Consider the following 14,419-nt stretch of genomic DNA (forward strand, 5'->3'; position numbering starts at 1 on the left):
GCACATTTTTTTAATATATTAGCATGTATCTATCCATGAACCTCTTCAAGCGATTTTCCCTTTCATTTTTTATGGATTCAAACAATTTTTCTGACAATTGTTTTCAATTTTCCAAGTACTACTAATATTCTTGAATAATTATGTAGTAACATTAATACTTCTTGAATAAGGAGTTTGACCAGATTTAACCAATTTTTTTTTTTTAAAAACTGAAATTTGACCATATCTCTTTTCCTTTTAGAATTTGAGGATTCCAAAAAATTCCAAACAGGCCATCGGCCGTCTCCATCGGATGCGGATTTTCGTGCTGAATTTTTTGATATATTATGCGTTTTTTTCCGACATCGTATGCAAAAGTTATAGCCGTTTTACATTTTCCCTACACTTTTTGCAAAACATGTCCAAATTGTAGTTTTCAAATTTTCCTAACTAGTAGATGTAGTAATATAACTACCTCTCGAAGGATTTTATTTTTTGAAGTTTTTATCATTTTCTTTTGATTTTTTCAGAACTGAAATGGCGACACACGGGAGGAGGGGGGGAGAGTTTGAAAATTGCCCTATAGTGCCGGTTTGTGTCACAAACCGGTACTATAGGTCAGACCCCTTTAGTACCGGTTCATGGCACGAACCGGTACTAAAGGTGGTTCGTGCCACGAACCGGTACTAAAGGTGATCGTGGGGCCTCGGCCTGACGCCAGCCTGCCACCACCCCTTTAATACCGGTTCGTGTCACGAACTGGTACTAAAGGTTCAACACGAACCAGCATTTAATGCAAATCCGTTTGAACCGGCACTAATGGTACCATTAGTACCGGGCCAAAATCAAACAGGTACTAATGTACTTCACGTTTGACCCTTTTTCTACTAGTGCAGGGAATCTGGCCATCAGCAGATTCTATTCTAATGTGTAACTTAATATACAAATTGAATCAGTGGGACAACACAATCACAGTATATTAGTGTGTATTACTGGGACAAGTGAATTAAAACATGATTTTTTTTGTTCAATCTCGGCGCAAACAACACCGGCTCAAATACCACATGGGAGGTGAAACCATGTTGCCATCCACTTCGTCTCCCAACAACAACCATCAGGCCTGTCAAGAACCGGAGGCGAAACTTCTAACGATGGCCGCGTCATGTATATCACGTCATAATTTGACGTCGTACCGTCCATGACGGTGCTCGGCCGTCATGGATTTGCCCCAAGCATGCTTAACGGATATGCTCATAACGACATTAACAGGTTTGCCACATCATCATTTGACATGGATCAGACACAGCAACCCATATAGGAATCAGCCCAGTTAAAATTTTGGCCCACCGGGTCCAATAGGGACGGCCCAAGCAATCAACCCAAATTAAAAAATTCAGCCCATTAAACTATGATCGTACCAAGGCCCACTAATTCACTACAAGCCATGCACCCACCTCTAATCTAATTTCTCTTCTCTTTAAAAAAAACTCTCATTTGTCTTCTCTTCTTCCATGGAAATTTTAAGTCAATATGTATTGTCAGAAACTATATTCTCATTTCATTAAATAAAATGGAAGTTACATAACCAAACCGGAAAATACATGTGAACACGAGCAAAAAGATCCCTAAAAACTTAAAATTACCCAGCTACTCTCCAGCTCCCTAAAAACTTAAAATTCATCTCCGGAAAATACATGTGAACACAAGCAAAAAGATCCCTAAAAACATAAAATTCATCTCCTCAAGAAGACAAAGCTACTCTCCAGCTCCCCAGCGCCGGTGGCGCTCGCCATATGTCAACTGGGGTTAATCCCCGTGCCTTTGTGGTCGCGGATCCGGCTGTACCCGCCGAAGTCATCAGAGGGACACACCATTTTCGCAACCATCTGCCTCAAACCATGCTCCTGAACGGCACTCTGTCTCCGAAGAATCCATTGAACCTGTATTACCTGCGTGTTGAAAAGCTCTAAGAATGGCTCAGAAAATCAAAAACGAAAGGTATGGGAAATATCAAAAGCAACAGGTGGAGGGAAACCTGGTGGAAGATGCGGCTCACAGCCTGTCGAGGATCCCACCGATCTGAAGCGACGGAATTCGACCAGGCATGTCGTCAGGTGGAGGATGAAGCGGGATCTCGAGCACGCCCGTAGTCGTCACGCCCGGCCCATCCAGCTTCGGTACGAACCGTCGCTCATTGCAGCAAGTGGGCACCATCCACACCAACGGCAACGGCGCCGCGTGCACTAGTCTGCCTTCAGGGGTGTTCCCACCTGTGAGACGAGGCTAACATCACGGAGGCAGATGGTCATTGTGGGATGCAGAGGGGAAGATGGTCGTGGATGGCGAGGTCGCGGCGGCTACTAACCCGGCGGTTGGGGGGTGCAGAGGGGATGATGGCCATGGATGGCAAGGTTGTGATAGCTGCGGCCATGGATAGGGAGAGTGCCATGAAGGGGGAGAGTGCCATGGAGGGGGGAGGATCTGGAGGAGGCCGACCGAGATCCACTTCCTCACGGTGGAAGAGAAGAGGGCGTCTCATGCGTGGGCGTGAGGAAGCATAGAAAGAGGGGGAGCTTTCCTTGCCGTTGGATCTCAGGTGGAAGGACGGTTCACATCTGCGATCCGTGGGATGCTTAGTTCAACCAATCAGAGCGCAGTTTTGACCTCACACTGGATTGCCAATTCGGCTGGAAACTATAGCGGGCCACTGTTGATAGTGAGGCCGACCCAGAATTCATATTTTTCAGTTATTCAAATAACCCAATAAGGCATCCTTGTGGAGTAACTTGGAAAAAAGAATTATCATATATATCACAACAAATTTTTCATGTAAGTATTGTTGCACACGAGGTGAACAACAAACTGGAAAAGCATGTGTGCGTACTTTTCATTTAGATCTGGAACATTATTTTCGGCACATATTTGAATAAATGTTGTAATAGACCAACAATTTTTCCAATATATTATTTTCTTTTGATGTACAATTATGTTTATTAAAATGTATGAATATTTCTCAAAAGTACACAAACGTTGCAAATTTTGAAGAAAGATTAATTTTGTGTTCCCATAAACAATTTGCAAAAGATCAATTGTTTGATATGGATAATCCAAACTCCTATTTGCAACCTATCAAAAAATGGTTAACACAAATATGTTTTGTCAACCCATTTTTTCTGTAACACAACTTGAATTATATGAGCGCATAGACTCATTAACACAAATATGATTTTTCATGCACATGTAGTTCAAAAATGAATTGTATGCATTAAATGCCTAGAAACGTACTAAAGGAGTTAAATATAGCAAAGGACCCCCAAAAGGCCAAATTTTGACATGTATCATGTAATTGTGTATGTTTAGTGTAGAAAACAATTCAAGGACAATGGATGAAGCAGTGGTCACTTCGCCTTCAAACCTGGCCGTTGCCTCTCGAAACCTAGATTCTTTCGTGAGATGATCCAGTTTCAAAGCAGCGCATGTTACAATTTTTATAAAACCTTCTCAACTTTCTACCACAAGTTTTGGGTGTCATGTGTGGGTACCATGCCCAATTTCATGACTTTCAGACTTAGTTTGCATTTTTTAGAATTAAAAGGGTATACTCCATGCTCGGGATCGTGTCTTAGCACCATCATGTTTAGAATTTCTTTCCTTTTATTGCATAGGCCTAAACATAGACTTGCTAACAAAAATATGATTTTTCAAACAAATTTTGTAAACTTTTTCGTGCACCTGCAATTTAAAATTGAATTGTATTCATTAATTGCGTTGAATGACTTAAATATAACAAACTGACTTTGAAAAAAGTCAAAATTTGATATGGTTTCATGTATTGGTGTATGTTGCATGCAATTTGACCAATAGAAAAGGCAATGGCCGTTTCATGTTCAAACCTGACCCGTCGCTTCTTGAAACCTAGTCTTTTGTTCTTTAGCTTAAATTGGTTAAAATATATTCTATGTTGTGTTTCGAGTCATCAGAATACGCATAGAACATTTTTTTAATATATTAATATATTACTAAGTGCACATTTTTTTAATATATTAGCATGTATCTATCGATGAACCTCTTCAAGCGATTTTCCCTTTCATTTTTTATGGATTCAAACAATTTTTCTGACAATTGTTTTCAATTTTCCAAGTACTACTAATATTCTTGAATAATTATGTAGTAACATTAATACTTCTTGAATAAGGAGTTTGACCAGATTTAACCAATTTTTTTAAAAAAACAGAAATTTGACCATATCTTTTTTTCCTTTTAGAATTTGAGGATTCTAAAAAATTCCAAACAGGCCATCGGCCGTCTCCATCGGATGCGGATTTTCGTGCTGAATTTTTGATATATTATACGTTTTTTTCCGACATCGTATGCAAAATTTATAGCCGTTTTATATTTTCCCTACACTTTTTACAAAACATGTCCAAATTGTAGTTTTCAAATTTTCCTAACTAGTAGATGTAGTAATATAACTACCTCTCGAAGGATTTTATTTTTTGAAGTTTTTATCATTTTCTTTTGATTTTTTCAGAACTGAAATGGCGACACACGGGGGGGGGGGGGGGTTAGAGTTTGAAAATTGCCCTATAGTGCCGGTTTGTGTCACAAACCGGTACTATAGGTCAGACCCCTTTAGTACCGGTTTATGGCACGAACCGGTACTAAAGGTTAGACATTTAGTACCGGCTCGTGCCACGAACCGGTACTAAAGGTGGTCGTGGGGCCTCGGCCTGACGCCAGCCTGCCACCACCCTTTAGTACCGGTTCGTGCCACGAACCGGTACTAAAGGTTCAACACGAACCGGCATTAATGCAAATCCGTTCGAACCGGTACTAATGGTACCATTAGTACCGGGCCAAAATCAAACCGGCACTAATGTGCTTCATGTTTGACCCTTTTTCTACTAGTGCAGGGAATCTGGCCATCAGCAGATTCTATTCTAATGTGTAACTTAATATACAAATTGAATCAGTAGGACAACACAATCACAGTATATTAGTGTGTATTACTGGGACAAGTGAATTAAAACATGATTTTTTTTGTTCAATCTCGGCGCAAACAACACCGGCTCAAATACCACATGGGAGGTGAAACCATGTTGCCATCCACTTCGGCTCCCAACAACAACCATCAGGCCTGTCAAGAACCGGAGGCGAAACTTCTAACGATGGTCGCCCATCCATGGACATCGGTTTCCAACCACAAGCTGCCAGTTGATATGGCACCTACTCCAAAAAAAAAGGTTGCTCGTCAATTATTGCATGACAGCCGCCCCCCCCCCCCCCCCCCCCTGTCACGACCCATTCTGCTTCCGCTTGACTTGACTTTTCATCTTTGTTCAAAACTTCAAATCCTCCTCCTCACAGAAGGGTGTTAATATATGCTCAAAAGAAAGAAGGGGGTTAATCACATTGATTTGGAATGGTTGTTTAGGATTGAGCGTTCCGGTTTAGTTATGAAGATAATTCACCTTCTTTTGTCCCTGGAGGTAAATCAGGGATGGAACCTTCGTTAACATAATGTGCAATATAAATTTATACATGGATTTTTAGAGGAATTAGTGTTTACATGGCAGCTTCTTAGATTTGAGGATCTTTGTCCTGAACATCTTTGTCGCTTTTTCAGAGCCATCTAAGGCCTTAAACTCCTCTGGGGAAAAAATCTAAGGCCTTAAACAAGTACCTCGTGCATGTCATATATGCCTTGGGGCTGCTCTTTGAGATCATGGGTTTGTTGTCTCCACTACTTGACCTTCCGTTTTGGGTTAACAAAGTTTGGGGGTACCTTCAATCTCCTCGGAGTGCTCATTGGCCACGTTTCCAAGCGCAAGATAACCCAAGGGGTTGTGGTTTTTTTATCCCACCAATGCTGGGAGCCTTCACCGCTCCCATGGGGTGGTCCACGCGGTACATAAAGCACACCGTTGGCGTTATTCTATTCACAGCTACTCATGCGTTACATCTTTCATCTTCCCTCACCCTACACTCCACTTTCTTGGATGTGGACTGAGAATCGGCACCATGGGACTGTGGAACTGATATGGTTTCAGTCCTTATTGAGGATCTCCACATCTCATAGGGTCATCTTCTGGTGTTACTCTATGACAACATTGGTGCTAATGTGTTATGCACCCATAGTTATCACGTATGTTTGGGTATTCGTTTAAATTATCCAAACTGTATATGGTTGAGGTTTTTGTAGTGAGTTGTAATCATACATGTAGTACCATTCAAGGATAACGCGCTATATAACCATGCATACATCACAAGTACATGCCATAAAGTTTCAAATTGCATTCACAAGTATAATCAAGTCGTTCCATTCATAACTGGAGATATGCTCTTAAAGAGGATTTTATTCTGCTTAGTTCAAGATCAGAGACAAACATGTTGTTTGTCTGCAGGAGTGGTTCTTTCTGCTCCACTCATTGTAACAGTTGTTGTACGGTCCGGTGCTTAAAAAAAGGTTTCAAATTGCATACATATCACATCATACAAGTTCATATACAGAGTATGTAGCTAGCTCGGAAGAACAACAATATATATAGCAACATAACCATACGTTACAAGTGTATGCCAAAGTGGCCGAGCTTATTAACTATTATATTATGAGACGGAGGGAGTACATAATATTGGACCCCAATAGCCAGCAAACATTCGCTGGGAAAGATGGCATTTGCGAACAATTTTGGTGGCATTTGTGCTGGTCAGAACATGGAACCTCCGCTGCAGTTCTGTTTTTCACCAGAAAATTGTCGTGCTTGCAAGCTAGAATTGCCATCTTTGCCATCCTTACGACAACTACAATTGCCATCAAAACGTTCACAATTGTCATCCCTCCCAGCGAACACTCACTGATTATCATTACTGTAAATATTATGGTGTAGGCGTAGCACATGACGACACATCAAACAAGATCGAGGGAGCTCCAGAAGATCACTCAGTCAGCTGCTGCAGGTTCCTGACGAAGAGAGGGAGCCCGTACCTGGGCAATAGGGTGACGAAATTGCTGGGCTTGTGCACGTAACTGGGGGACAGAGAGAAGGAGAAACTCCTGAGGATGGTGGCTATCACAATCTGCACCTTGACCATGGCGAAGTTCTGCCCGGCACAGACCCTCGGCCCATATGAGAAGGCCAGCAGCGCGCGTGAAAGCTTGGTGTCCCTCGAGACGCCACTCTGGAACCTCATCGGGTTAAACTCGTCAGCGTCGGGTCCCCAAACCTCTTTGTCCCGGTGCAACATCAGCAGCGGGATTGATATCATCGTTCCTTTTGGCACCTTCGTGTTGGCGAGGATGGTGTCCGAGACGGTCTTCCTCTGCAGGAAAGTTAGGGGGCCATAGAGCCTCAGTGTCTCCAAGAGTAACATGTTAAGCTGCAAGTCACCACGGCAGGCACTCATTAGATGTATGCACGGTGCACTGCATGCAATAAGATTTTTTTTGTCGATCTATACCAGCTTGAGTTTGCCAAGGGTGTCAACCGGGGGTAGCTGGTGAGCAGGATATTCCCGTACGACCTCCTCCCTGACCATCTCCTGCCAGCGTGGGTAGCTGGCGAGCAGGAACATCGCCCAGGTGATGACGCTGGCGCTGGTTTCATACCCTGCTGCGAATAGAGTCCTGCACTCGCCAATCATCTCCTGGGTGCTCAGAGTCTCGGCGCTGCTTCTACATGCCTGCAGCTGGAGCATCTGCCCGAGCAGGTCATCTTCGTAGACGCTGCTGGCAAGTCGTGCCTTTAGGATGTGCGAGATCTTGCTTGTCACGAGCTTGTCGAGCTGCCACGTCCGACGGTTGCGACGTGTCGGCAGGTACCTAGAAATAACCAATATTAATTCGACCGATTCATTCATTCTGGACGGTCTTTTGAGTTTCTACCTGAATCCAGGTAACGGGAGATCTGCGAACGCATATGCGGCAATCTCCATCTGCTCCCTTCTGGCGACCATCACCTCCCGGGCCTCCTCGTGGTCCTTGCCCAACATCACTCGCACAATGACACCCATGGCTATCTCGTCGGAGTCATGCCTCATGTCTATCTCGGCTTGCTGCTGCTCTTGCAGTTGGGCGCACCACCGTTCCATAGCCTGCTGCATGCACTCCCACGCTATTGCTGACATGGACTGAAAACAAACATTCAAACGTATGTAATGTTCTCTTCCGATCCACTAAAAAATTGATATAGAAAATTTAGTAAGTAGTAACCTTGATCGTCTCCTGGTTGAAAGCCGGGTGGACGAATTTGCGGCGTCGCTTCCAGTCGTCTCCGTTTGCAAATATGACCCCGTTCCCTAGAATTGAGTCCAGGCTCGGATTCAAGTATTCTTTTTGGAACACGTCTGTCCTGTCGCTGAACATTTGCTTCACAAGCTCCATGTCAGTACAACACAGGGCTGGTGTCGGCCCCAACCAGTACAGGAATGTTTTCCCTGATTAATTGCACAGCACATACATGTGATTATATTTTATACTACACACCATAACGATCTGGGTACAGACATTCAATTAGTTCATTACCATACTGGGAGGCCCATTTCCGGAAGAAGGGTTGCACAGTGGTGATGCAGTCGTGGGAGCTGGTGTCCAGAGCCTTGGCTCTCCCGGCGACCAGCATCGTTTGGCACTCCGGCAGGGACCCAACCAGGAACCTGTAAGGCGGACCTTGGATGCCCTGCCGCCCGAACCACCTGGCCACAGCATATGGCCTCCAAAGCAGATACCATAGTGCTCTCGTGGTCACCAGCAGTATGAGGACGGCAGCCAGGGCTTGCCCCATGTTAGGCTCCATGACTCTACTTTTGGTAGTATATATGTGCTTAATTAACTTCTGATTGTTCTCCGGTTGCTGATGTATATAGGTATTTATATAGCACTAGGCCCCACTTGCCTAGCTTATTTTTATAGTTAGAATTTGTTTTCCGAAAAGAGAGGAATACCCTCGGCTATGCACACAGCCATAACTTTTTTAAGAAGTTATTAGATAGAGACCCAGGCCAGGTATAAGCATGCATTGCATTATAAATACACGGCAACCCACAAGGAAAGTTTGTGTACGTAGCAGGAAAGAGAATCAATTTAGTCTCTCTCAGTGTTGCAAGTTACAGCCAGAAATTGATTCCATGGCCAATAACAGCAGCGCTGATAAGCAGCGAACGCAGGAGCTAGTTTGTGTGACGGGGGCAGGGGGCTTCATTGGGTCATGGGTGGTGAAGGAGCTCCTCCACCGTGGCTACCGTGTCAGGGGAACCGCTAGAGACCCAGGTACCTCTAAGCACATGCATCTTGCATATATACCTCCTAGCTAGTTACCTTTGCTAGTCCATCACTTGCTTGGCGTCGTGCATCAATCATGTGAAGCGGACCGCAAGAACATCCACTTGCATACCTTGGAGGGAGCCGATGAGAGGCTATCCTTGCGCCGCGCCGACGTCCTGGACTACGACAGCCTCCGTGCCGCCTTCGATGGCTGCAATGGTGTCTTCCATGTTGCCTCTCCAGTGTCCAACGATGTTGTCAGTTCACTTGCTATTTTGCAGCATATATACGTAATTATCATATAAATAATTAATGCTAGCTGCCTGTTCTCGGCCGCGGGGCTCTGTGTAGGAACTCATGCCAGTCGCCGTGGAGGGAACCAGAAACGTGGTGAACGCGGCGGCGGACATGGGCATCCGCCGCCTTGTTTACACTTCTTCGTACGGCACAGTGCACATGAACCCCAACAGAAGCCCCGACACCATCTTGGACGAGACATGCTGGAGCGACTATGAATTCTGCAAACAGACAGGCGTATGATATTTCTGGAGCGACCTAACATTCATTGCAATAATACTTAAGCACAAAAAACTAAATTAAAGTGAAAAAAACAGCCATGTATAAAAATAAAAAGAACAATGTTTGGAACTCAATCCACAAATCATAATAATGATGAGCAATCAGCTGAAATAGATTCTTACCGGCCACCCCTGATCTTTTCTTTATTTTAAAAAACACCAAAACGGATGGATTTCGGCGAAAGTCAACCATTTTTAACTGAATCCCAAACGGAAACTTGACGTTTTCGAAACTGTCTGAAAAGAATATACTAGTATAGTATCTCTAAATGCAAGTGATACCAAAAGGCCCTCATAGCGTCTTAGAAACTTGCTATGCATATCTTTTGGCAGGTCCAGTGTTTGTTCCCAATTCAACAGTTTGTTTTTGCACATTGTTACCAATTAATTTGCGGCACCTGGAAGTCAAACTTTTTAACAAAAACTAAAATAAAATATGCGCGGTCGGGTCAAACCCAAGACCTCCCAAAGACCCAAACCGATAGGAAAGGCGAATTGATCAAGGATATAAGGAGCTCAAAAGCAATGGCCCGAAGCTGATTTCCAATCATAATACGCATGTAGTCCCTCGGTCTGGAATTACTTGCCACGGAAATGGATGTATCTAGACGTATTTTAGTTCTAGATGCATCCATTTCTGCGACAAGTAATTTTGGATGGAGGGAGTATGAAACAAACAGTGCGTGTCGTCTTAGGAATCTAACAATTTCATTGTGCAGAACTATTATTGTTGTGCCAAGATGATGGCAGAGATGGCAGCAACGGAGGAGGCAACTAGGAGGGGGCTGCAGCTGGCGGTTGTGGTGCCGCCAATGACCATCGGTCCCATGCTGCAACGGTCTTTAAATGCCAGCAATTACCATGTCGCAAGGTACCTAATGGGTACTAAGAAGGCCTACCCCAACGCTGTCGCCATCTACACAGATGTCCGCGACGTCGTACATGCCCATCTTCTTGTCTACGAGCACCACCACGCCCGCGGCCGCTACCTCTGCTTCGGCACGGCACTACAACGCAGTTGCCTCCTCCAGTTGATCAGGGGTCCTTTTCCACACTATCCTATCACTTCCAAGTATGTTCGTTTACTCTGAATGAAATATCAACCTTCTGCATATGCGTGTCCATATCTATAACTGTACCGACTACCGATTTCTACCTCAACAGGTGTGAAGAGAACGACAAGTCCATGGCAAACCCGTACAGATTCTCCAACCAAAGACTCGAAGACTTGGGCTTAGAATTCACTGACATCAGGAGAACTCTATATGAAACTGTAATATGCCTGCAACAGAAGGGTCATGTGCGTACCATCGTGCCATATCAGCGTTCGAGCTTATAGATCAGGATGTAGTGCGACCAACTTCCACATGCCCGGAAGAAAACAAATAAGGTCCTTCTCAAAAGTAACTATGTGGACTGACATGTAGGGGGGGGGGGGGGGATCAGATATCAGATATGCTATTTTTTTTGCATCAGAATGGATATATCATGATGAAATTATGAAAAGTTTGCCAGCAGTGCAATATGTTATGAAAATTGAAGACACGATACAATAAGTACGCATGAATTCAAGCAAGGGATTACAGAAGGTTGAAAATCAATTAGCAAACAAAAAGCCAACGAGAAAATAACAAAGTCACCTTGTAAACCCTCCTCATCATATCCACTGATTTTCCCAACAATAACCTCCCCAAGAAAGGGCCTGAACATCAATAACCTAAAGAAAACCTGTCCAAAATGAGGAAAATGAAGGGAATCTAAGCATGATTTATAAAATGTATAAAGCCTCGGATTACGAGATCATAAAGTTTGTGCTAACAGCGACATGAGAAGTGCAACCATGGTACAAATTTCACATACTATTTACAGTGAGTCGTTCAAAAGAAGTAGCACACCGGCTAGGAAACAACAAGACTACCGACTTGAGCCAGAGAAATAATCAGCATTAACTAACAGCAAGGCAAACTGGATCTTGGCACCAAGTAGTCGGCTAAATAAGTAAAAATTGAGGGGAACTACTGCTATTCAAAGTTGTAGTTGTTTAAAACTAATATTAAACAGTTTAGTGTCTAAGAGACAAACTACCCAGGTGACAAACTTACCATATCAATCCCAAAACTTTTAGTTCTATGCAAGCACATCAATCATATGCTAGGCACTACTAAGAAGGCTCTGGGGTTACATGCAACAGTGAGAAACTGCACAGGAAAGAACTTAAACATACTGGAACTTCAGGTATCCAACTCAACTGCACAAACAGAAGGGCGTGGAAAAGCAATGTAGTCACCCTTTTAGGCATTGATCTTGACAGAGCTTACAGAGCATATACTAAACAACATACAGAATTAGCAAGTAGTAACATCTCCCATTCTTTAATAAACATAAATGGATGACAAAAATGATAGCACAAATTACTTTATACGTCGAGCAGCTCTCTCCTGGAAAGATGAATCCGCCTTCAACGGAAAGGATGTCATAGACGGACACGCAGAGCCCGAGATTTGCAACCACCTCAGTGCAATTCCAAACATAGATTTAGAAATACATTTAAGAACCATTGGGTGGTAAAGAATTCTGGTATTGTGAACAAAATCTTGGCATGTAGTGATGATTATGTGACCCAAGTTCACACTACCTTATCCAGGAAGAGCCTCTCGAGCTCGGCCTTGATGGCGTCGACAAGAGGGCGATTCAGCAAGTGCGGAGGCATCGGCAGGTTGTGCTCAATCTGGCTCAGAACGAACATCCTTCACGTACAGTAGCATCCGAACTGATTAAGAGACTACTGGGGGAATTGATGCTTTCGCCAAAAGGAGACCCATATTCCCTTAAGTTGTGCGCATTTGCTCTCTTTTCTAAAAATGCTTGCCCACTTCTTTGATGGCTTATCTGAAGTTAGTTTGAATGAAATGAAATCACTGAAACTGTTTGTTTATTTCTGTGATATCTGGTCAGAAAGAAACAATTTGGGGCAGGGCAGATAGTACTTGTGTAATATTTTGAATCATAAACTCTGCAAACACACACAACAATAACTAGTCCTCTACTGTATAGTATACACTCTCTACTCACTAGTGGCTCTCAACTCTATTGAGCCGAAGTTCACAGACCAGTCATTTCCCTGGTCAGTTAGCAGTATGGGACTGAAAATTTCCAGTGCAGTTCATCTCATCCGAGTCGCCGGGCGCCTCCTCCTGCTCCGCCGCTCGTCGCCGGCACTGTAGGAATGGCCAGTGGCGTTGTCAGGATTGAAGCAAACCCCGGGCCAAATTTATTTTCTGTCAACATTGAAAAACTTTGGCACTTATGACACCCCAGAAATGCCCCATGGGAAATAAAGCCCAGTTGCTCAATAAATCTAGAATTTAATCTCAATGCTTAACAATCTAACAAAAGAGATAAAACATGACAAAGCTACAAATCATCTATGGTGACAATCAGACAATGCATACACCAATTTCTATTTCTGCAAAATGAATCAATTCGAGTTCCAGTCCAACATTTAAATCATCTATTCACTGTGACAATCAGAGAATTCATACACCAATTCAACAAGACCAAATTACCAGCGAGACTAAGGGCGCGGCGGCGGCAGTAGCCAGCGGCAGGTCACACAGAGCCGGCGGCGGCAGAATCACGGGCCCGGGGCGCAGCGGAAGAGTCCTTCGTCGCCTCGTCGGCTGCTCTGCTCGTCGCCGCCGCGGGGGAAGGCCGGCTGGCCGGAGCCAGCAGGGGCGCACGGCGCAACGCAGAAGCAGTGCAGCACGGCCAGGATGCAAGGGGCACGGCCACTGAGCGCGGGGGGGAGGCCGGGAACGGGGAGGCGGCGCCGGAGTGCGTGCGTCCGTTCAGCCTCCGTGCGTTAGGTTTTTCTTTTTCTTTTTTTGATTGAGGGAAGCGTGCGTCGTAGAGCTCGTGGCGTTTGGGCTGGGATACGTTGTGTGTGTTTGGGCTGGGAACTGGGCCTTGGCTGCGCTAAAATAATCCTACGCCCTGGGCCTAGTGGCCCTGGGTGCCTGGCACCCTGCTTCGCCTTGGGAATGGCCCGCCGCCAATTCTCATTCTCAAAAAAGAAACATGATGCGAGGGTTTCTCGTCCTCCGACGGCGATCCCATCGCCGTTGTGAGTTTTTTCCCCGGCTGCCGGTCCTCCTCCTGCTAGCGCACACCTCCCTGGTCTGCTGCTGGGAGTTTAGGATCGGAGCCTTCTTTTTTCCACGCGGGGTTCTACTTGGCCTAACCCTAGATGGCGACTCCGGAAGGATCCTCATCGACGACCGGCTGGACCGGAAGGAACTTGGAGGAGATGCTGCAGCACCTCGATCTGAAGGGCGAGGAGTTGGATGACGTGGTCGTAGGCGAGGAGGAGTTGAGGAAATTTGAGGCAGAGGCACGGTGGATGGCAATCGGGAAGCTGAACACGACGCGCCGTTTTAGTTCCACTGCTATGTTCGAGACACTGAAATCGATCTGGGGGCTAGCGCAGGTGCCGAAGTTCAGAGAGGCAGGCGACAATCTGTTTGTGTTCCAGATGTTCTGTTTGGGAGACTGGAAGAAGGTCGTCCATGGCGGCCCATGGCTGTTCAAGGGGATGGGGCTTTTG

General features: G+C 44.8%; 2 protein-coding genes across 7 annotated transcripts; both read right to left on the minus strand.

Moving 5' to 3' along the window:
* Positions 1 to 6,435: 6,435 nt before the first annotated feature.
* On the minus strand, positions 6,436 to 11,130 carry LOC123105203 (cytochrome P450 709B2). Its single transcript, XM_044527220.1, has 5 exons — positions 8,501 to 11,130; positions 8,189 to 8,412; positions 7,862 to 8,106; positions 7,438 to 7,798; positions 6,436 to 7,356 (listed from the first exon to the last, which is right to left on the minus strand). The coding sequence occupies exons 1-5, from the start codon at positions 8,769 to 8,771 to the stop codon at positions 6,916 to 6,918; spliced, it is 1,542 nt and encodes a 513-aa protein (XP_044383155.1). The 5' UTR covers positions 8,772 to 11,130; the 3' UTR covers positions 6,436 to 6,915.
* Positions 8,821 to 13,747, minus strand: LOC123105204 (DNA-directed RNA polymerase III subunit RPC8). 6 transcript variants are annotated; one of them, XM_044527223.1, is made up of 6 exons: positions 13,383 to 13,747; positions 12,927 to 13,034; positions 12,452 to 12,705; positions 12,232 to 12,327; positions 11,457 to 11,544; positions 8,821 to 9,756 (listed from the first exon to the last, which is right to left on the minus strand). In XM_044527223.1, the coding sequence occupies exons 3-6, from the start codon at positions 12,560 to 12,562 to the stop codon at positions 9,554 to 9,556; spliced, it is 498 nt and encodes a 165-aa protein (XP_044383158.1). In that variant the 5' UTR covers positions 12,563 to 12,705; positions 12,927 to 13,034; positions 13,383 to 13,747; the 3' UTR covers positions 8,821 to 9,553. The 6 variants fall into 6 exon arrangements, with proteins under 6 accessions (XP_044383158.1, XP_044383157.1, XP_044383160.1 ...); XM_044527222.1 differs by having other exon boundaries at positions 12,889 to 13,034; XM_044527225.1 differs by having other exon boundaries at positions 12,889 to 13,094.
* Positions 13,748 to 14,419: the final 672 nt, after the last annotated feature.

The sequence above is a fragment of the Triticum aestivum genome, chromosome 5A, assembly GCF_018294505.1.
Source record: "Triticum aestivum cultivar Chinese Spring chromosome 5A, IWGSC CS RefSeq v2.1, whole genome shotgun sequence".
Lineage (NCBI taxonomy): Eukaryota > Viridiplantae > Streptophyta > Magnoliopsida > Poales > Poaceae > Triticum > Triticum aestivum.